At 34.6% G+C, this 24,127-nt stretch overlaps 3 protein-coding genes across 7 annotated transcripts in view; 1 reads left to right on the plus strand and 2 right to left on the minus strand.

Moving 5' to 3' along the window:
* The window catches only part of LOC127857708 (uncharacterized), a 91,385-nt gene extending 78,464 nt beyond the window's left edge, over window positions 1-12,921 (plus strand). The window contains exons 17-23 of the mRNA XM_052394342.1: window positions 3,265-3,390; window positions 5,513-5,567; window positions 6,475-6,540; window positions 7,996-8,030; window positions 9,154-9,234; window positions 9,554-9,691; window positions 10,352-12,921. Of these exons, the coding sequence (XP_052250302.1) occupies window positions 3,265-3,390; window positions 5,513-5,567; window positions 6,475-6,540; window positions 7,996-8,030; window positions 9,154-9,234; window positions 9,554-9,691; window positions 10,352-10,456 (606 nt within the window). The 3' untranslated portion in view covers window positions 10,457-12,921. The remainder of the gene's footprint in view (window positions 1-3,264; window positions 3,391-5,512; window positions 5,568-6,474; window positions 6,541-7,995; window positions 8,031-9,153; window positions 9,235-9,553; window positions 9,692-10,351) is intronic.
* An 8,525-nt stretch (window positions 12,922-21,446) lies between these two features.
* Window positions 21,447-24,127, minus strand: part of LOC127857711 (carbohydrate sulfotransferase 15-like) — a 99,318-nt gene continuing 96,637 nt past the window's right edge. The window contains exon 10 of the transcript XR_008038570.1: window positions 21,447-22,454. The gene's annotated coding sequence lies outside the window, so the exon portion shown is untranslated. The remainder of the gene's footprint in view (window positions 22,455-24,127) is intronic.
* The window catches only part of LOC127857710 (carbohydrate sulfotransferase 15-like), an 86,958-nt gene continuing 85,498 nt past the window's right edge, over window positions 22,668-24,127 (minus strand). For all 5 annotated transcript variants that reach the window (XM_052394347.1, XM_052394349.1, XM_052394345.1 and 2 more), the window contains exon 9: window positions 22,668-24,108. In XM_052394347.1, coding sequence (XP_052250307.1) covers window positions 23,918-24,108 — 191 coding nt within the window. In that variant the 3' untranslated portion in view covers window positions 22,668-23,917. The remainder of the gene's footprint in view (window positions 24,109-24,127) is intronic.

Raw genomic sequence — 24,127 nt, forward strand, 5'->3', positions numbered from 1 at the left:
ATTTGTAATAAAGGCCCCAACCAAATCAACACCCGATTGCAAGATATGCATTCTGCCTGCAAGACACTTTTACCAAGACTATCGTTTGGAATATAATTGCATCTCAATGAACATGCAGATCAAGTGTTGTTGTTCAAGTTTAAGAGAGTTTAGTTCATAAGCTAGACGAATTGTTTTATTATGCTCCCCCAAAATTTTTTGGGGGGAGCATAATTATAGACGCCGCTTCGTCTGTCCGTGTCTGTCTGTCCGTGCACAATTTTTGTCCGGGCTATTTCTCAGCAATTAATGACCGGAATTCAATTAAACTTTATGGGAAGCTTCACTACCAAGAGGAGATGTGCATATTATCAGCCGGTTCTGGTCGGATGATTTTTCACAGAGTTATGGCCCTTTGAAATTTTCTATAAACTGTACATATAGTGCAATACTTGTCCCCCCAACTACTAGACGTTTCCTTTTATCTGAATATATAGTGCAATATTGTGACCAAAAAAAACTTTTGGGAGCATCACCTGTCTCCGACGGTTTCTTGCTTATTTTTGCATCACTATAGATTGTCAAGCTTTTGCTTTAACCATGTTTTTTTATATCTATAAGTGAAGATTTAAAGGAAAGTGCATTTGCTTTGACACATTATTTTTTGCAAATTTCTGCAGCGCTTGTTTTCAAAAGAGTTTTCTATATTGTCTTTATCTTTCAGAGCTTGATGTAGTTAAGTAAGAATAGTTGATTTTTAGCTCGGCTGTTTTCGGAGAAAACCCAAGCTATTGTCATAGCCTGCTTGTCGTCCGCCGTCTGACGTCCGCCGTAGGCGTCATGCTAAAACCTTAACATTGGCTCTAAAATCAAAGTGCTTCCACCTACAACTTTGAAACTTCATATGTAGATGCACCTTGATGAGTTCTACATGCCACACCCATATTTTGGGTCACTAGGTCAAAGGTCAAGGTCACCGTGACCTCTAATATCAAACTTTAACATAGGCTCTAAAATCAAAGTGCTTCCACCTACAACTTTGAAACTTCATATGTAGATGCACCTTGATGAGTTCTACACGCCACATCCATTTTGGGTCACTAAGTCAAAGATCAAGGTCACTGTGACCTCTAAAAAAAAAAAAAAAAATACTGACAAGCTTTCACAGCCGAGCGTGGCACCTGTTATGCTGTGCTCTTGTAGTATTTAGATTATTTCAGCATATTTGTGCAACAGTCTTTTTTCTAATACTATTAATAAGACAAAAAAGGGCTTTTAATACAAGTTATCTCAATGTTACCAAAAAGTGTAGTTTTATTTGACAAGTGAATTTCACTAGGTTGGTGAGAAGTATAATACTGGTTGTTTTATAATGCTTGCAGACAAAATGAATAGCGCATGTTTTGTTTGTGTGTTGCTTTTTGAGCTAGCATTTAATGATTTAATGCTTTATTTGTATTTCTTGTGTGATTTTATGTGTATGAACATGTAAACTTGTATTGACCTTTTATTAACGTGAAACATTTTCTTCTAGTGCAATGTTGATATTACATGACCGTACTTTAACATGTATTACTCGCAGTTTTATGCCCTTAAATTTCAATCAAAACAGTTGGTGCACGTTGTTCATTGATACAACACTATTCACATGAGCAACTGATAGTGCATAAATAGTAAAATGCATGGCGACAGATTTAAAGTCTTATTTGCCAGTTTTCTTAATTAGAAGACATTTTATACATTTTTCCTCCATTAAAAAAATTGACGCATTTTATACACGGTTGCCTGTAATACATGGTAAATTAAGTAATAGGAAAACAAGTCACATTTTGCAAATATGTCAATAAATAATATGTTTAATTTTCTTAATCTTAAAAGTGTGGACATTGTTCAAAATTGGCATCAAGGTTTCAACAAAAGTCTATTAATTATAAAATAGTTACTTTTTTAAATGTTTCAATAATTTGTATTTTATTTTTAGTGCTATGCCTTGTTTCAGATTATTTCAATATAACTATTTAATTTTAAGACTTCAGAGGGGGTAATCACATGACAGTCGTGATATCATTGGCAAGCTGTGACAGGTATTTTTCCTATTTTATACCCATTATTACTTTTATTATTTTTTTGAATGCTGCTCACTTCCCAGCCCCCATGATCAGCAAGAAAATGTTAAAAATTTATTTTGTATAAATATTTGCTCTTTATCTCACCTTAACTTACTTTGAATTTTCTTAGCGGGAGCTGTAATTTTGTGATCTTGCTATAAAAATATGTAGAGAGAAAAGTTAAGATAAAGAGCCAATATTAATATGAAATAAATGCTTGTCACTTTGTTGCTGATATTGCTGGAAAGTGACGGCATTTACAAAATTAATAAAAGTACTAAAAGGTATAAAACAACAAAAAACACGTGTCTTGGCATGGCCGGACGTCCCCATCTTGACTGAAATGTGATTACCCCCTCTGAAGACTGGCCCTGTTTTAAAAATTGTGTATTTCTTTTTGAGCTTTAATTAAATGTTAAACTGTTCTTATTTTTGGGACATTACTTTTTAAAGCATAACTGGGTTGCCTGATCCACAAATTTAACACAAACAGATGGGAAAATAACCAACCCACATTCCTTGATATTTTTGTCCTAAAACTAGCGCACAAGTTATTTGTCCACAAAAAAAGTATTTTTTTGTTAAAAACCCATGAAATATGATACCGACAAATATCAATGATTTTACAGTATTTTATGAGTATTTTCGATCAATGTCAGTTGGATTTGAAAGTAGGAATATAGATGAACAGTACATTAGTTATTGTCCTAAACAGTTTAAGTTTAACTAGTTACCGGTTGCGGAACAAAATCAAAACAAGAGATTGCCAAGCAATATTGTCCCCTACCGGTGAAACTCCACCATTGTCAGTAATTGTTTTTATTTTTTATATATATTTGTTGCCATAGCAACCAGAATTCTTGATGTTGGAACAAAATGAAATGACGTGCATAATCTTCATATTGCCATCTGTCCATGTTTCTAGTTTCATGAAAAAATATGAAGAACTTTTAAAGTTATCGCAGGATCCAGAAAAGTGTGACGGACAGACTGACAGACAAACAGAGCGCAAACCATAAGTCCCCTCCAGTTTCGTCGGTAGGGGACAATATACCATCTTGAGATATAGGCAGATTTTCTAATAAGAGATGAACTGAGGATGAAATATTTCACCACTTAAAAACAAACAAAAAAATAATAAATAAATATGTATAATGTCCCCATGAAACTATTGCAGGCACCGGTCCCTATCCCTTCTAGAACCACACCCAGCGTCCTTACTGGGAGATCACGGGCCCCGGCCCCTATTCCTGCCCAGACACCCATTATTAGTGAGACCTGTTTGGTACCCAAGAAATCACAGGTATGTATTTTTGAATATTTGTTTAGCCTTTTTTAGCTCAGCTGAGCACAACGTGCTCATGGTGAGCTTTTGTGATCGCCTTTTGTCCGTCGTCCGTTGTCTGTTGTCCGTTGTATTGGTAACTCTCTAGAGCCACATTTATTTCCAATCTTTATGAAATTTGGTCAGAAGATTGGTCTCAATGATATCTTGGATGAGTTCAAAAATGTTAGCGTTTGCTTGAAAAAATGGCTGCCAAGGGGCGGGGCATTTTTCCTTATATGGCTATAGTAAAATCTTGTTAACACTCTAGAGGCCACATTTATTGTCTGATCTTCGTGAAACTTAGTCAAAAGATTCATCCCCATAATATTATGGATGAGTTTGAAAATGATGCTGGTTGGTTGAGAAGCATGGCCGCCAGGAAGCGGAGAATTTTTAGCTCACCTGAGCACAACGTGCTCATGGTGAGCTTTTGTGATCGCTTTTATCCGTCGTGCGTTGTGCGGCGTCAACATTTGCCTTGTTAACTCTCTAGAGGCCACATTTATTGTCCAATCTTCATGAAATTTGGTCAGAACATTGGTTTCAATGATATCTTGGATAAGTTTGAAAATGGTTACGTTTGCTTGAAAAACATGACTGCCAAGGAGCGGGGCATTTTTCCTTATATGGCTATATATGGCTATAGTAAAATCTTGTTAACACTCTAGAGGCCACACTTATTGTTTGATCTTCATAAAACTTGGTCAGAAGATTCATCCCAATAATATCTTGGACGAGTTCGAAAATGATGCCGGTTGGTTGAAAAACATGGCTGCCAGGGGGCGGGGCATTTTTCCTTATATGGCTGTGGTAAAACCTTGTTAACACTCTAGAGGCCACATTTATTTTCCGATCTTCATGAAACTTGCTCAGAAGATTGGTCCCACTGATATCTTGGATGAGTTTAAAAATGGTAACCTTTGCTTGAAAAACATGGCTGCCAAGGGGCGGGGCATTTTTCCTTATATGGCTATAGTCAAATCTTGTTAACACTCTAGAGGCCACATTTATTGTCCAATCTTTATGAAACATGGTCAGAAGATTCATACCAATAATATCTTGGACGAGTTCGAAAATGATGCCGGTTGGTTGAAAAACATGGCCTTCAGGGGGCGGGGCATTTTTCCTTATATGGCTATAGTAAAACCTTGTTAACACTCTAGAGGTCACATTTATTTTCGGATCATCATCAAACTTGGTAAGAAGAATGATGAGTGTGAAAATGATTTTGGTTGCTTTAAAAACATGGCCACCATGCAGAGAGCTGGGCATATTTCCTTATATGGCTATATATGGCTATAGTAAAACCTTGATAACACTCTAGAGGCCACATTTATTGTCCAGTCTTCATGAAATTTGGTTAGAAGATTGGTCTCAATGATATCTTGGATTAGTTTGAAAATAATTATGTTTGCTTGAATAACATGGCTTCCAAGAGGCGGGGCAATTTTCCTTATATGGCTATTGTAAAATCTTGTTAACACTCTAGAGGCCACATTTACTGTCCTATCTTCATGAAACTTGGTCAGAAGATTTATCCCGATAATATCTTGGACGAGTTCAAAAGTGATGCCGGTTGGTTGAAAAACATGGCTGCCAGGGGGCGGGGCATTTTTTCTTATATGGCTATCGTAAAACCTTGTTTACACTCTAGTCTGAGAAAACTGGGCTTAATGCAGATACGTAAATTGTCATCCCAGATTAGTCTGTGCAGTCTGCAAAGGCTACTCTGGGAAGAAACTTTTCCCTTTTATCATATTTTCTTAAAAGTAGGTCTCTTCAATTTGTATTGAGGCTGAGAGTGTCATCCCTTATTAGCCATTGCAAACTGCCAAGGCTAATCTGGGACAACACTTAACACACATGCATTGAGCCCAGTTTGACTGGAACGCTTAATTGTGTTGGGGCATATTGACAGCCTACGCTTTTGAATGAATGTGTTGTATGATGTTTGATGTGTTTTTCATAACGTAATGAGAATTTGCACTTAATGTCTGAAATACTTTTTTGCTGTTTTTGTTGATTTTGCTTTTGAAAAATGAATACCTTTCACATGGATAATGTGATTCGATTTTCTGGACCCTTTTACCATTTTCAGATTCCTTCCCCTGCAGGAGAAGACTATGAAAATGAAATGGAGAAACTTAAAGCTGGTATAGTACATGAATTCCATAGAGGATATTTGTTGGATTATGTGGATTATCGATTTTAATTCACTCGTTATCATAGAAATATTTTCACGAGTGAATTAAAATCGATATTCCACCAAATCCAACAAATTTTCTTGTTATTTCATGCTTTTTTTTACAGTTTATATTCATTGTTTAAGAGTTAAACTAAAGAATTTCGCTGGGATAATGACGTCATTTTGTCAAAAAAAATGAAGTTTTTTGACAGTAAACAGTGAAAATTATCGATAATTTTCACTGTTAATTTTCACTGTTTGTAACAGTGAAATTATCAGTTTTAATTCACTGATATTTCTCTATAAACCACCGGAAGGCATAAAATAAATTGTTGTTTTTTGCGTTGTCCACCATTATAATGACCATTTATTTCCATTACAATAATGTGCTTGTTTGTTTTGTTGTTTATTTCTCCATTTTCGTCTTAGTATTCAAGTCATATTTCAGCTGTAAGTTAACCCTTTACCAAAAAGATACGTATTAAACCCTTCAGCACTTAGATACGTATTAAACCCTTCAGCACTTAGATATGTATTTAACCCTTTGCCACTAAGATACTTATTTAAACGCCTCAAAGTTATCCTGGGTTAGCTGGACTACCAGTACTACTAAGTGCACATAGATAGGGCAGTACAGAAAAATGACAAGAGCATTAGAATTGCTGGATAGACAAAGAATAAAATTGAGAATTGTTATAATACCCTGTAAACAATGCAGAATTGGATGATTTCTTATTTGCCGTTATGATGATCATTGCAGAGAAACAAATTTTGGTTCTACTGATGAACAAGTCTAAAAAAAATCACTGTATGTTAGCCTTCAATTTCTAGCAGAATAAATTGTAAAAAAAGTACACCAGCAACATTTTTTTCAGCACCAAAATTACCGGTTCAGAAGAGAGTTTTGCCCCCACCCCCATCCACACAGATTGAAACTCCAGGTAAGCACTTGTAGGACTATCATGGGGATATCAGTAGCATATGATATCATTGTTAGCATTGTCTAACAAATCATAGCTTTGCAATTTACAAATTTTCACAATTTGATTACCATTGCAGGATTTGATTGGCATTCCATGATTGGAATTATGCACATTATTATGTGATTTGATTGATGTGGCATGATTTGATTGACATGGCATGATTTGATTGCATTATTCGATTGGATTGACATTAAAAGGTGTGGGTTTTTTAATTGACATTGCATCATTTAATATGTTATTTAAACGTAAGGTTCTTAAGTAAATTTCACGCTTTGATGGACATAATGATATTTGATATGTAATGGACATTCCTTCAATATTGTATTGACATTTAAATATATAATGGACATTACAAGATATGATTGATATTTTATATGTAATGATGACATTTTAATATGTTATGGACATTACAAGATTTGACTGACATTTAATATTTAATGGACATTTCAAGATCTAATTGACATTTAAAGGGGCCTTTTCACAGATTTTGGCATGTATTGAAGTTTGTCATTAAATGCTTTATATTGATAAATGATAACATTGGGTAAAAAAATCTCCTGTAAAAAACCAAGAATACAATTAAAGAATTTAAAAAAAGTAACCCTCAACAGGGCTTGAACCACTGACCCCTGGAGCCATGGAGAAAAAGTCTACTGCTCTATCCACTAGACCATCCGCTCTTATACCATCACAGCTGTATTTTTTACTTTATAAATGCAATCCTCGTAGTATCAAAAAATACAACAACAACAACAGAATTCTCCAAATTATTCAATCGTTTTGCGTTGCAACGCTTTATAATTTTCAGGTTTTTAAATCGTCAAAAGATGCACATAATGGATATTTTAGAGCATGGTAAATGTTCAGTATAACTGTTTGCTCACAGTCACAAATATCATAACTTCAAGGAAAATTTGCGAATCTGAAACAATTTTTTTTAATTTTGTCAATTTACCAAAGCGTGAAAAGGCCCCTTTAAAATGTAATGGATCGACAATACAAGATTTTATTGACAATTTTTATATGTAATGGACAGCACAAGATCTGATTGACATTAAATATGTAATAGACATTACAAGATTTTATTGACATTTAATATGTAATGGACATTGCAAGATTTGATTGACATTTTAATACCTAATGGACATTACAAGATCAGATTGACATTTAATACGTAAATGACATATCATGATTTGATTGACATTTAATATAAAATGTACATATCATGATTTGATGATTAACAATTCAATATGTAATGTACATAATAAGATTTGATGGATATTATGGCACTGATGCTGGTGTTAGACCAGGGTACATATACCGCCATGTATTTACTTATTCGTTTTATTCACGTTTTAGAATAGCTAAACAACAATTGATTACCGACTGTTTTTGCTTTTCTTTTTGTTTCAGCACCACAGACAATTGGATCAAAAGAACCGACAGAGGTAACATGCGTTCAGATTATATTTAATACAGTAAAACCATTGATATGTGTCAGCGTACACTTTGGTGATTAAAATTTTTTATTTTTTTTCTTGAACACATACAATTTTGGATTTTTGATTTGAGGAAAAAAGGTGTTAAATTGTGTCAGACATTTCTGATGTGTTTGTGTAAAATTTGTGGATCAGTCCACAGGTGTTGGGCGCTTGGCCAATTCACTGAAACGCTATTTGTCAAATAACAATTTTTTTTATCACTTTGACCAACAACAACAAAATTCCGATATAATATATATATGTTCATATAAATTGTCAGAAATTGACAGATACTATATATGTCCACAAAATTAACAGATAATATATTTTACAATAATAATGAATATTGCTTGTTAATAGTAGGTAATTGTAAGCAAATTTAAAGCAGGTTATATTATATTTTTACAAATTGACAGATAATATATATGTCCACAAAATTAACAAAAATTGATGTCTCACACATTATAATGATAAGTTTTATTATATTTGAGAACATGTTCAAATTTCTTAAATGTTTCACATCAAGGCTTGCAATATGTATTAATTTATTTATATCTTATTTATAAATATGTATTCTGCAGAAGTATACACGTTTCCCACAAAAGTTTATCAAAACAAGGACTAATGCAAAAAAAAATTTTTTTTTTAAATTGAGGAATGGTTAGTACTGTAAAGTTATATATATTTGTCGGCCTGAAATTGTGTTGTTTTTCAAAAAATGACTTTAGTGGGTAAGAAAATTATTATTAAAAAACAATGAAGTGTTAGTTTTGTTGGTCAATTTTCCGATGTTTGTGTGTTAAATTTGTGGATTAGTCAATCACAAAATCCACAAGCATTTATGCCCTACAAATAATAATGATTTACAGTAAAAATGTCAATTGACTTTGTGACTATGTTCTTCTAAAACATGATAAGGCGAAAAGAAACCCGTTGTGTTTGTTGTGGTCAACCCCCAAAAAACTGGGCGATAAATATTTTTACAAGTTTGGGTCAAAAGGCACTTAACATTTGTTAACTGCCTAAGTTTGTTTATATTGTTTTATTTTTATAGCTGGTTGATTGGACATACTTTTGAAATATGTTTCAGGCCCAGTTACTGTTGCAGAGGTGGTACCACGGCAGTATGTCTAGAGATGAGGCCAAAGAAAAACTGTTTTCATATAATATGGTGAGAAAATTGCAATGTATATAAATAAGCCCTGATCTGAAAAAAAGACTTTATTCATGTCTGAATTCTTAAGTTAACAGACTGATACTTTAGGTGGCTGTTATAGATTTGAGCATTTGGGCCCTGGTTTTGTGGCGTTGCCATTTTTCTTGTTATTCAGCAATATTTATTGTTTCTTTGAAAAATATGGGGTCATGCCGGAGTTTTGGTGTAAGTGGGTTTGTGTGTGCCCTGTTACCAGCCAGTTGAGAAGACAAAGAACCTATTTTAGATGTCCTATAATCAACACAAATACAGATATTTTCTTGCTTTATTTCAGGATGGAATGTACCTTATTCGAAGAAGTGCCAAGAATCCTTCTCAGCCATTTACCCTGCAGATATACTTTGCAAAGAACGATTTCAACCTTCCAATCAGAAAAAGTGGCTCTGGCTATCAAGTAGGAGCCAACACACAGGTTGGTGAAGGGGAACTATTTTTCATAATCTAAGTGAAAAAGAGGAACTATTTTTGTGATCTGAGTGAATAAGAAGAACTATTTTTATGATCTGCATGAATAAGGGGAGCTATGTTTATTATCTAAATAAAAGAGGAATTTGTGGATGATTTGATATAATCAGAGGAACTATTTTTGAATGATCTGGGTGCATAAGAGGAACTTTTTTATAATCTGAGTGAATAAAAATCAATACCAATAAAGTTCTTTTTGTTAAATACTTTTGCAACATTTGTTTACATTTTACAATTGTAAAACTGGAGAAAATATTGGGGGAAATGCTGAATTTTAAAACATTTACATAGTGTCAAAAATGTCTTTGTTTTACAGTGAAACAATTACAGTTATAATGTGTAAATCACTGAAATCTCCCTATAGACCACATCAACATCATATACATTTGTACAAAAATGTGTCAGCACATTTTATCACATCCTGTATTAAATCAATCTGACAAAAGCATACAATAATGGGTGAGGGATATCTGAAGATGGTTCAATAAATTACTTGTTTAGAAGTGGAACAAGAAGGCATCTGTTTCCTATTGACACACACCCCGTTTTTTCTTTTTCAAATATTGTTGTTTGTTGTTTCTACAAATGTTATGTTTCTCTTTTTCAGACATTTCCTTCTCTACTAGAAATAGTTAACACCTTCAAGAAAAGTCGACTTGTACTCAACCAAACCATACAAACCACTTTAGTGAAATCTCTACCAAAAACTTAAAAACAAATTGTTATTGTATATATTCATTTTCTCATCTTAATATTATTATGTCAAGAACCCATTGCATGGACGCTTGGAAAAACTATGCAAATTATTTTTGTTTTTGCAAATATTATTTATGTGCAGAGATGGTATCATAGAGACAACGGTTCTATTGTGTGTAATGCGCAACCATGTAAAACACGCGTCTACTATTAAAATTAAAACTCGGAGATAAACACTTTGCTATATGCATAGTATACAACATGTATCTCAGCCTTTCATTAAAAAAAATCATGTTTTAGTTTTTGTTTAAAACTTTTAATAAAAGGATAGGCAAAATATGTTGTCACTGTTTTTAGAGCCCGTATATTGAATTATTTTCAGAAAAAAATATTGTTTTTGACCTCAAAAGATAAATGTATCATGTTTGACCTAAAAAAAGAAACTTCTGCATACTAACTATACCGGGGTATTTGGTCATTTTGTATTGAACTATTACACGCCAACAATTCTTTATTATATTACACCAACCATTAATTATTAGTGTTACATGTTTACTATAATATCAACTATTTATTGTTACTGTTCCTTGTTTCCTATAACACCAACCATAATTTATTGTTGTTTCTTGTTTACTATTATACCAAGAATTAATTATTGCTGTTTCTTGTTTACTATTACACCAAGAATTAATTATTGCTGTTAATAGTTTACTATTACACCAAATTAGAAAATATTAATTGTTGCTGTTCATTGTTTACTATATCACCATACTACTATAGTATGTACATGGTATAACTATCAACTGTTACTTGTTTTCTATTACAACGACCTTTACTTTATAATTGCTGTTACTTGCCAACTATTACACCAATAATTAATTGCATGTTGTTGTTACATGTTTACTATTAAACCAACATTAATTGGTGTTGCTACTTGTTAACTATTACACCAACCATTATTTATTGATGTTACCTGTTCAAACCAAAGGGTTATTATTTTTCCAGATCTTACAAACGACGGGTGCTTATCATTGATCTGTATGAAAATGTCAAGAAATACAACCTAATAAGTATATGATCATACATTGTCCATCAAAAAACAGACTGGTCCATGAGCCTTCATATTATGACCAATCCTGTAAGTTTATTGATGGACTATTTGGAAGATATACAATACTTTTTATATTGCTTCAAACATACATTGCTGTGTTTTTGTCACATTTAAGTTTATTATCGAGATATCATGAAAAATTCTGACTATTATTGAGCAACCAATTGCATTTAAAGGGATTTATTCACAGTTTGGTAAAATTACAAATTAAAAAAAATTGTCATATATAGAAATGTACGACAGGGAACAACAGGTTACACTCAACTCTTTTTAAGTACCAAACATCACAGGCCTGATTGTAGATGTTGACGTTTTAGTTGTGAACATAAAATACTTATAAAAATTATATACTTAATATTTTTATGTTTACAATTTCATAATTTAAACTCATCATTCATCATAAAAATGTAAATAAACAATCTATAATATATATTTTTGTATAATTTATTTACCTTATAACAGTTGCTTTTATTCTTATAAAAGGACTTATCAAAAGTATGTAATTCAATTTTTTTTAATCATTTACAGATATGAACATTTTTAAGAAATGCATTTTTATATTGTTTGTAAGAAAATGCTAATTGGTACAAACAAAAAATACATTTCTATACAAGCTTATTTTCAATAGATATCACACAGGAACTCTATTATTAAAATTATACATTTTATTGCTGTTGATGCGTTTTTATATTGTGAATGGTAGAATGACCTTTAAAAAGAAATATAAACGATTTCTGCAAAGTAGTGTATATTTCAACATATACATGTTTATGAGCTCTTTATCTTTAATAGCCTGTATATTCTATGACAGAAAGCAAAAGGCAGATTGCAAGATTTGTCATGTTACAATCAAATTATGGATTAGCAACTTATTTTTCAAGAACAAAGATACTGGGTAGAGCTATTTATGTGCTCTGAATTCGAGCATAGATTTCTGTATGTCTCTGTAAGACCAAAAATTTTCATGCAGTAATGTTAAAAAAGTTGTTAAATAACTCATGTATTCCACTGATAAGCATTTCTGTTCTTTTTAAACCAGAAAATACAAAGTTCTTTGACAGATAAGGTAAAACCAATAATATTTTGCAAAGTTGCACAACAATTGTAACAATTTAAAAATAAATGTTTTTAAGGGATCAGGGTTAAAGGGTAATTACTTAACCAGGCTTTTATTAACCTATATATCTCTGTTATGATTATGTTTTAATGAAAGTATCTTTACAACAGAAATGTTGGTATGTCAAACATACATCTTATTTTGTTATTACTTAACTTTGCTATTTTAACCTCGCTTGCATTTGCTAAAGTTGTTATTTTGTTTTATAAGATTTTAACTTTTGTATGCATTAAATGTCTTATAAAAATTGAAACTGTGCATGTTTTGCAAATGGAGTGTTTGACCATCGCCTAAACATCAGGTTTATGTGTGGGATATTATATTAAGACAAATGTTTGAGTTATACACTCCTTCAAGATATTTTCAAGTTATTGTTACAACTAGCAGCAAATTGATAGTAACATTTGATCTCTAAATGTGAACTTGACCTTTGCACACAATATACATCTTGGTTTGCCAACATTTAAAATGTCGATCAGTTAACTTTTAAACATAGCAAATAAAACAACAGACACGCCAATATTCAATTTTGAACGTTGATCAAGATTGTGGAACACTGGACGTGACCTTTTTCATCGAAAACACACATGTTCCCATGCAGTTGCCGACAAAATCCAACTGGATTCGTTAAAAGACAGTAAAAGCGACGAGATTACACTACTAACCGATCTCATGCTCGGCTAATAACTTTAATATTCAATTAAATTCGACCCTTGCTACATGTCTGTGTTTTGCTGTCATATTTTGTCGATCGAATAATCGGTTCTAAAACGCCATATCATTGGCCAACACAATGAGAACAACCAACCAGATGACGCGTTATAAAATTTAAATGGTGTACATGTGTAGATGAAACACCGAGTGACATATAGCGAGAAAGTCAAATTTAATTGAATATTAAAGTTATTAGCCGAGCAGGAGATCGGTTAGTTGTGTAATCACGTTGCTTTTACTGTCTTTTAACGAATCCAGTTGGATTTTGTCGGCAACTGCATGGGAACATGTGTGTTTCAGGGACCTATGTTTTCGATGAAAAGGGTCACGTCCAGTGTTCCACAATCTTTCAGCAATAGTCATATAGTGCGTTTCATACCTTGTGTATATATAATACGAGGGTTATTTTTTAAAACTGTATTTTTGTCAATATTCGTTGTTGAAAAGTCAAACCATACACAATAGGTGTACATTTAACAATCTGAAACCCCTGGGGTAAGCTCGGGGGGGGGGGGGGGTCACGGGGGGGGGGGGCAAATTTATGATACTGCTGCCTGTGAATCATGACTGGCAGATGACCCCTATTGATTTTCAGGTCACTAGGTCAAAGGTCAAGGTCACAGTGACTCGAAATAGTAAAATGGTTTCCGGATGATAACTCAAGAATAATAAGGCCTAGGATCATGAAACTTCATAGGAACATTGATCATGACTGGCAGATGACCCCTATTGATTTTCAGGTCACTAAGTCAAAGGCCAAGGTCACAGTGACAAAAACGTATTCACACAGTGGCTGCCACTACAACTGACAGCCCATATAGGGGGCATGCATGTTTTACAAACAGCCCTTGTTTGGTTTTGTTTTCAAACGTTTAATACATATTTATGCAAAAGGTACATAGGTTTACTGGATCCAACATTACTGAGCAGAAATTTTAAAATCTTCCTTCATAAATTTTGACTGTGACAAGAAAAAGAGACAATTGATAATACACAAATTAATACGCTTTTATCCCCAATTACAGACTTGTGAAACAGCATGGATTCAGAACAGCAAAAAAGGCTTGCATAGTAAGTTTTCCAAAAAAACGCTTGCAATTTTGCCAAGTTAATATCATGTATTTTTTTTACAAATCCAAATCAGCTTTGGATCTTTATAAACAAAACGGTATGCAATTTAAATATTCCACAAAATTGTGAACTTAACTACCAAAACAGCTTGCATTTTAACTTGTACACAAAAGCTCGGACTGTTGACATCAAAAGCAGCTATATTTGTTACTTTTCTAAACCAGCTTGGACCACTCGCCACCAAAAACAGCTTGCATTTTAAGTGTTCCAAAAACTGGTCGGACTCTTTACCATCAACACGACATGCATTTTTTAAATATTCTAAAACAGTTTGGAACCTTAACCACCAGAACAGGTTGCATGTTAACTTTTCGAAAACAACTCGAACTGCTGACTACCAAATCAGCATGCATTATATCGTATCTAAACAAGAGGGCCTAAAAGGCTCAAAGTCGCTCACCTGAGATAACAAGATATTATTGAGACAAATCTTCTGACCAAGTTTCATGAAGATCGGACAGTAAATGTGGCCTCTAGAGTGTTAACAAGGTTTTACTATAGCCATATAAGGAACAATGCCCCGCCGCTTCGAAGCCATTTTTTCAAGCAAACATAATTAATATCGAATTCATCCAAGATATCATTGACACCAATCTTCTGACCAAATTTCATGAAGATTTGACAATAAATGTGGCATCTAGAGTGTTATCAAGGTTTTACTATAGCCATATAAGGAATAATGCCCTGCCCCTGGTGGCCATGTTTTTAAAGCAACCAAAACCATTTTCGAACTCATCCAAGATATCATTGGGACAAATCTTCTGACCAAGTTTCATGTTGATCGGAGAACAAATGTGACCTCTAAAGTGTTAACAAGGTTTTACTATGGCCATATAAGGAAAAATGCCCCGCTCCCGTGGTGGCCATGTTTTTCAACCAACCGGCATCATTTTTTAACTCGTCCAAGATATTATTGAGATGAATCTTCTGACCGAGTTTCATGAAGATCGGAATATAAATGTGGCCTCTAGAGTGTTAACAACATTTTACTATAGCCATATAAGGAAAAATGCCCCGCCCCTTGGCAGCCATGTTTTTCAAGCAAACGTAACCATTTTCGAACTCATCCAAAATATCAATAAGACAAATCTTCTGACCATATTTCATGAAGATTGGAAATAAATGTGGCCTCTAGAGTGTTAACAAGGTTTTACAAAGGCCACATATAGCATTATAACAAAAAATGCCCCGCCCCCTGGTGGCCATGTTTGTTCAATAAACCAAAACCATTTTCGAACTCATCCAAGATATTATCCGGACAAATCTTCTGACCAAGTTTCATGAAGATCGGAAAATAAATGTGGCATCTAGAGTGTTAACAAGGTTTTACAATAGCCATATAAGGAAAAATGCCTCGCCCCCTGGCGGCCATGTTTTCAACCAAAGGGCGTCATATTTGAATCGTCCAAGATATTATTGGGATGAATCTGCTGACCAAGTTTCATGAAGATTGGACAATAAATGTGGCCTATAGAGTGTTAACAAGATTTTACCATAGCCAAATATAGCCATATAAGGAAAAATGCCCCGCCCCTTGGCAGCCATGTTTTTCAAGCAAAGGTTTATCATTTTCAAACTCATCCAAGATATCATTGGGACAAATCTTTTGACCAAGTTTCATGAAGATCGGAAAATAAATCTGGCTTCTAGAGTGTTAACTAGGTTTTACTAAAGTCACATAAGGAAAAATGCCCCGCCCCCTGCCGGCCATCTTTTTCAACCAACCGGCATCATTTATAACTTCTCCAAGATATTATTGGGATGAATCTTGTGACCAAGTTTCATGATGATTGGACAATAAATGTGGCCTCTAGATTGTTAACAAGATTTTACTGTAGCTATGTAAGGAAAAGTGCCCCGCCCCTTGGCAGCCATGTTTTTCAAGCAAAAGTTACAATTTTTAAACTCATCCGAGATATTGGGACAAATATCTGAGCAAGTTTCATGAAGAACGGAAATAAATGTGGCCTTGTTTTTCAACAAACCAGGCATTATTTTCGAATTTGGCCAAAATATTATTGGGATTAATCTTCTGACCAAGTTTCATGAAGATCCGACGATAAATGTGGCCTCTAGAGTTTTAACAAGACTTAACCATAGCCATATATGGAAAAATGCCCCTCCCCTTGGCAGCCATGTTTTTCAAGCAAACGTAACCATTTTCGAACTCATCCCAGATATCATTCAGACCAATCTTCTGACCAAATGTCATGAAGATTGGACAATAAATGTGGCCTTTAACAAGGAAAATGTTGACGCCGCACAACGGACGACGGACAAAAGGCGATCACAAAAGCTCACCATGAGCATGTTGTGCCCAGGTGAGCTAAAAAAAAGCTTGGCCTCTTCACCACCCAAACTGCTTGCATTATAAGTTTTTCAAAACCGCTTGGTCTCTTGCCCACCAAATCGGTATGCATTTTAATATTACATAACGCGTCTTTTTAACTCGCACTCTGGATCAGCAGACGATTTATTCCATAAATCTTGCGGAGGAGTCCAGAGAGAGCTGATGGATCACGATTGTTTAACTCAACCTAGAATTTATACCTTCTGAATTATCAGTAGATCTATGTCGAAATGAGGTAAATGTGATGTTATTTTTTGATAGACAACATCCAGACATTTATGTTCAAATGCCTGTATCCTGCGTTCTGTGTCCGCGTGAAGGGTCCAGCTATCGTAGCCGTAGAGTAGGATGGAGACTACGAGGGACTTGTAGAGCATGTACTTGGTGGGGATGCTGATAGAATTGCTTGTCCAAAACCTGCTCAGTCTGAACATCGCTGCCGTTTCCATGACAATTCTTATTCAGACCTCAGCGGTTCTGGTACCATCCTTGGACAGGGTTGCGTCCAAGCACTTGGAGCTGGTCACTTCTTCTAGCGTCTTGCCGTTCATAGTGATGTCTGTGCTGGTATTGATCGTGCTTTCACCTCTACGAAATCTCCGTGCTGACCTCCATCCAGTATGCTCTTGCTCTTCCATAGAGTCTGTAAGTGAGATCTGTATGTTCACTAATGGTGATGTCACTGTCATCAGCGACTCCCAAGTTGGAGATGGGTTTTCCACCGATGAAAATAGAGGTGTGGTGGTCATGGAGAGTTTCCTACATTATCTGCTCAAGGAAAATGTTGAACAGGACGGACGCCCAATGATGTCCTAAGAAAGTCTCCACTGCCGTTCGTTGAGAAGTACTGCAATTGTGGCGTTTCCGTAGAGTTCTTGAATGACTTGCAACAGCCCTTCGTCAATGTTAAATCATCTCACAGCATGCCATAGGCTATTCTGGCACACGCGGTCGAAAGCTTTTTAAAAGTCAGAAAAGTTGTGGGAGAGGTCACGTTGATGTTTTTCAATGATGATTCTGCAGTTGAAGATCTGTTCCACTGTGCTCCGCCCAGCTCTGAATCCAGCCTTTTCATCGGCCATCAGTTCCTCCGCGTTACTTTTCAATCGATTAAATATGATGCGTAGCATTACTTTGCTGGGATCACTGATTAGACAGATGGTGCGGTAATTCTCGCACAACTTATCGGAAAGGGTATGACTTTTGACTGGGTCCCCTCCTTGGGCCACTTCTTCTCCTCCCAGATTTTTGGCATGGTGCCGTCAATGCTACAGTCGATGCCTCTCCTCCGTGCTTTATCAGCTCGGAAAGGACGGTATCCACTTCCGCACTCCCGGAGGTTTTTCTGCTTCAAGACAACGCACTGCCTCCTCCACCTCTGCCTTAAGTTGATCGGACTTTCGTCGTCCGCGCCTGGTGTGGGATCGTTCTGAAGGAGACTGGAGTCCGGTTGGAGCGGATATTTGTAGAGGTCACTGCAGTATTCACCCCATCTGTTCATGACTGTGCCACTATAAGGAGATTCCCGTCAGCGTCTGATATAACACTGGCCTTGGGGTGACTGGGCTTCGTGAGGGTCTTGAGGGTACTGTAGGCCTTCTTACTTCTGCCTGTGGTAATTTCTTTATCGATGATGATACATTGTTCCTTAATCCATTCCTCCCTGGCCTCTTTCAATTTCATCCTTACCTCTCTGTTCGCTTTCTGGTATTTTGTCATATAGTCCAGGCTGGTGTACTTATCATGCATAAGCTCTCTTCTTTTGTCACAAAGGTCCACGAGTTCGGCGTCACCCATTGCTTGTTCTTTCTTCTCTCTCTCCTCAGCACTTCTTCAGCCGATGACAGTAGGTCATCCTTGATGTTATTGCTAATGATTTCGATGTTATTGTCTAATATGTTCACGACTGCAATTTACTTAAATTTACCCCGGATACTCTTAAGTATACGTAAATGTACACCGTGTACGAAAAATATATTGAAGCGTAACCGGTAATTCTATCACTAAATTGATCGTTGTTGGCTAATATTTTCAAAGCAATTATGTTTATATTTATGTAAATATTCTGAAAAATGGGCTAAATATCGAAACCCGTACTCTAACAGCATATTGAGGCAGGTTTTGTTCAAAGAGAATTTAGTTTCGTATTCCGTAGCGCGTTTTAAGACATCGGATTTTGGGCAGAAATAAAACTCGTGTACAGTCTAAAATTGCCGGGTACGTGTAAGTATATTTAACGTACCCGGGGTACATTTAAGTATACTTAAGAGTAACCGGGGAACATTTAAGTAGTACCCGAGCCGACAATAACCCATCGGGCATCACTGGGATGTAAGTTGTCCGTTTATACTCGGAGCAGTATGTAGTCAATACACATTTGTACCCATTTATCAGAGGGTATAATCACGTGATAATCAAGATGACGGCGGCTATGCCGAGACAGTTATTTTTCGCCGTGTTATACTCTTTTTCACTTTTTTTGACGATGCTGCGAAGCAGCTCATCTAAGTTATCATACCATAAAAAAATTCTTCACAATGGCGACCTACGTAAAAGACCGAGCCAGTCCGATTGAGATAGCTCGATTTTTCTATTCGGCATACCTGATTATCATTGATAAAGGTATAGGAAGCTCAGCTATAAATAGGACAGCATATTCTGGGGAAAAAGATTTAATAATAGTTTAAAAACGTTAATTCTAAATCAGTTATATTCAATCCATTATATGTTTATAGATCAATGAAACAACTATGCATTTTCTGTATTGTATTTGACATTTGTCGTGATTCAGGTAATAAATTGCGAATTAAAATGTGTATAATTAACTTTCAACGCGATCATGAGTGTAAAGAAAACGAATTATTTCGAACCTGCCATTTGTAAACGTTGTACCGACTATGGTATATAAACAGCATAATAGCCTTACGGTATATGTGAAACTCGCTCTTATGCGTGCTTTCTCATTTTGCATATTTAATAATCTTTTCAAACAGAAATTACAGAGCCACATCAGTGCACATGCTATGTTTGATAATGCATTCGTTTGTTGGACATTGTTTGCTGTTTTAAACACATATTTGGTCATATCGCGGAGATTTAGTTAACCTTACCATGTGTTCATGGGCGAACTCACATATTCAAGTGCTCTTACGACTATGTGCTCATACCTACTTTCGGGAATCATCATGAAATTATTGCCGTACTTAACGAACAAACATGCCTAAGCTTATTGAATTAGAGAAAAAAAACAATAATCAAAAGAGAACATGGGCATGGGAAATCACGTCCGTACACATAGCATCATTAACTTAGGAAAGGAAACAACGAAATATACAGTTTGGTATGATATAAATGTGAAATTAAGGAGCATGGTGTAATTAAAGAGCATGTCAAGTTTTGAATTTATATGCTGAAACGTAATGTTATAACCCACAAACGTTTTACTGTAACAAAACGTTTTTTTAAGATAAGTGGTACAGAAAATACACGTCGAATATCTTTTTAAAGATATTTCTTGTTATATTTGATCGAGAATGTAACCCGCCTCCCAGTTTCGCTGAATGGATCAAGTTCCCCACGGGTACTACTTCCCCGTACCCCCATTTTTTTCGTACCCTACATTTTTCGTACCCATTTTTTTTCGTACCCAAATTTTTGCTCGTACCAATTTTTTTTCTTACCCAATTTTTTTCCTACCCAAATTTGTTTTCGTGACCAAATCTTTTTTCGTACCCAATTTTTTTTTGACATAATTTCTGTACCCAAAATTTTCGTACCCATTTTTTTACTACCAAAAATTTTCGTACCCACATACACAATTGTGTTGATGTAGAAATACTTAGTCCGCACAGACTAATCAGGGACGACCTTTACGCCTTTTATATTATTCATTTCAAGAAAGTCTTCTACTAGCAAAACTAAGTTAAGGCGGGAAGTGTCGTCCCTGAGTAGTCTATCCGGACTGCACAGGATAATCTGGAACACTTTACGCAAATGCATTAAACCCCTGTTTCACAGAGCACGGCCCTATTATAGATAAAAAATCTGGAGTCGACGGGAGCACGTTGGCCCTTTTTATCAAGGGACCAGTACATTTAAATATCGTGTGGCATTCCTTTACTCTGATCCGCGTTTTCGATAATTCTAATGTAAGCGCAAAATTACATGTATATCTATATCTACTACCCGTGACGTGACCTTGTTGTTCATGAAGACGGGTCCTTGCTTTGTTTAGACTGTCAAACATTTCTCTTCAATAAGTAAATATGAGTCAATATGTTTATATTATGTGTGTTTTGACACGCCATTTACTCACTGAATACAAGCAGACATGCGAACAGTTAAAATGTTCATATTTCTTTCATAAGCATAAAATATTTATAAATATTCGCTATTTTCTAAGTGTTACATACTTGTATGTTCAACCTTCATAAAACAAACAATTATTTTTAACTTTTTTAAACCGTATAAATGGCAATCTAGTTCATATTTAAACACTTTTTAAAATAATTGCGTAAATAGAAAAAATACCGGTTTTTGATTTCAAGAATTGATTTAATGCAAGAGATAAAAAAAACACTGGATACGTTTGTAAATTATATTTCACATAGAAAACGTTAAGCAAAAAAACATGTCATGGATTTTATATAATATTAATTACATATATATACAACCATCACAAACGTTGGTTTGTGTATACACAGATAAAATAACATATATGTTGTTACTAATTTCAAGATAAATAAAAAAAGTAACTGAGATCTTGTGCAAAAATAAAATATGTATATACACAACAGATAATATCAGTGGAATAAAGCAATATTATAATTTGAATGGTGTTCGTACTTTGGATAATACAAATTAATGAAATATGTACTTAACAAAACAGTGTTAATATATATTTTAATAACGTTTTCTTATACATAAATAATACTAAATATTTATTACCCTTTTTGTCATGTAACATCTAAACGCATTAGTTATATACTAGTTCGTTCAAAAGTTTATCAAATGTATTGCAAGACACATCGTTAGTTAATCTTGCAACAATATAAAACTATACCCAGTGATGAACAGTCGGACAACTGCATTCTGACCTTATTGCAACATTGACCTCTATCAAAGCGTGACCTTGACCTTTTGAAATAGACACACAGTTATTGATATAAAACATAATATACGACATGCACAAGTTTAAAGCTGCCAAAACAAAAAACATGTGAATCCTTTTAATGCTTAACAAGCCGTTGTTGAAAATTTTACTTAATATTAAATTAATGTATTTATATTTATTATACTATCGATGTTTACCAAATGGCAAAGCAAAATCAATTGCTGAAGTAAAATGATAATCTTCTCGAACCAAGACATGTCCGTGTCATTGCTATGTCTTTGTTTGCATTATGAAAAGGTTTAACTGGAAATAATCACAATTAATACATTAAAGGCGTCAAAATAATGGCGCCATTTCACAAATTGAGTCGGAAACTTTGACGATCTGCTTCATTTAAATATTAGTTTTGGAACCAGAAAACATATTAATCTTCACTGTTTGAAACATAAATATTATAAAGTGTACATCACTGAAATGACTTTAAAAAACAAAGGATATCAGTATACAAAAAATAATGTTTTCATAATAGTGTATATACCTAAAATTGAGACAATTATAAATAAAATAAAATAATAAAGGTAAAATAAATTTACACAGTGGTAAAAATACAACAAAGAACGCTCTCTCCATAATTGTATTATTATATTTATATTTTTTAAAATATTTTTATTATTACTTAACAAACGTGAAAATGACAATGATGGTGAAAGCTAACAAAATTAACATAACACAAACAGATAAAACGGCTTATTTTGAAGCATGCTCAAAATACTGAGTTTCTAAGATCGTAAATTTAATATCTCTTTTAACGAAATAAATATGGTGTTTCTCCAAAATAGCACAGCCAATTGTTCAAAATAATTATCGGAATACCTTCTACTTATCTTTCAGTTGAACTTCGAATCATATGAAAACTGCGGTGCTTAATATAACATATAACTATATATGAAAAATAAATCAAAATAAAACGGAAACGTGAACATATTTTATTTACCATTTTAAAACCTATTTAGTTCAACAATTGCGTACTGTCGACATGGAGTAAGATGGTCACTTTATGAATACTTTGGGCATTTGCACATGTCATGGTTGCTTCAACCCCAAAATGCGATTTCGATCACAGTAACATTAAATCAACACATAGGAATATAGCAATGATCAACACCATATCATTACCTTTTCTGTGAACACATGTAAAAATGTTGAATTCTTCAGGAGATAAATGATTAGCAAACTTATATGCAAGATAAAAGTATTCGATGTATAAAGTGTTAGGTGGTAATGAATGAAGTCACTATTTTGCATTTTTTATGAATTTCAAAACAGTGTCCAAAACTTTGCCTCAACTCAGACCCTTTATAGCAAACACATGAGTCTTGGTCAGAGAAAACAGGATTTATTGCATGAGCGTTAAGTGGCGTCCTCTATATCAGCCTGTGCAGTGCGCACAGGTATATCAAAGACGACTCTTTCCGCCTAGACTGGATTTAGGCTAAGAAGAGACATCCTTTAACCAAAAATAAAATAAAAGCGTAAAGTGTTGGCACTGATAAGCCTCTGCTTTAGATTCCGATAAGTTACGATAACAGAGATATAATCGATAGAAAAATCTTCTTAGAGACACGACCCTTGCAATATATTGTCAAAGTCTGGAGCCTAAAATTTGTTTTAGATTCCGACCCTAAAAATTCTTTATATTAGATTTCAATGCTAAAATGTCTACTCTTATTCCAACGTTAAACCTCGTTAATGAATGCTGACATGTATCAATATCTTAATTAAAAGACATTTTTAGATTCCGACCGCAACATCCAATTTTAGATCCCGGCGCATAATAAAGTATCTTGCGCTCTATTTTTAGATTCAACAGGCTCTATTGCCGTCAATAGAGATTTCCGACTACTTAAATCTCTTTATAGATTCCGACTCGCTCTACTGCTCTCAGCTGTCTGCCCACAAGTATCGCTTGCTAGACAACATGGCAGCCAGCTCCTCGTTGTAAGGTCTGTAAAATTGCAGTAGGAGCGCCCGAGTCTCCGATAACATATCTCCGAGAGCCCGGTCCGACTGCTTCCTGACATTCGACGTCGATGACGTCACCAACAGCTTCTCCCTTGCCGACGGAATTTCTCCTGAAAACGATTTTCATGT

Source organism: Dreissena polymorpha, chromosome 14 (genome assembly GCF_020536995.1).
Source record: "Dreissena polymorpha isolate Duluth1 chromosome 14, UMN_Dpol_1.0, whole genome shotgun sequence".
NCBI lineage: Eukaryota > Metazoa > Mollusca > Bivalvia > Myida > Dreissenidae > Dreissena > Dreissena polymorpha.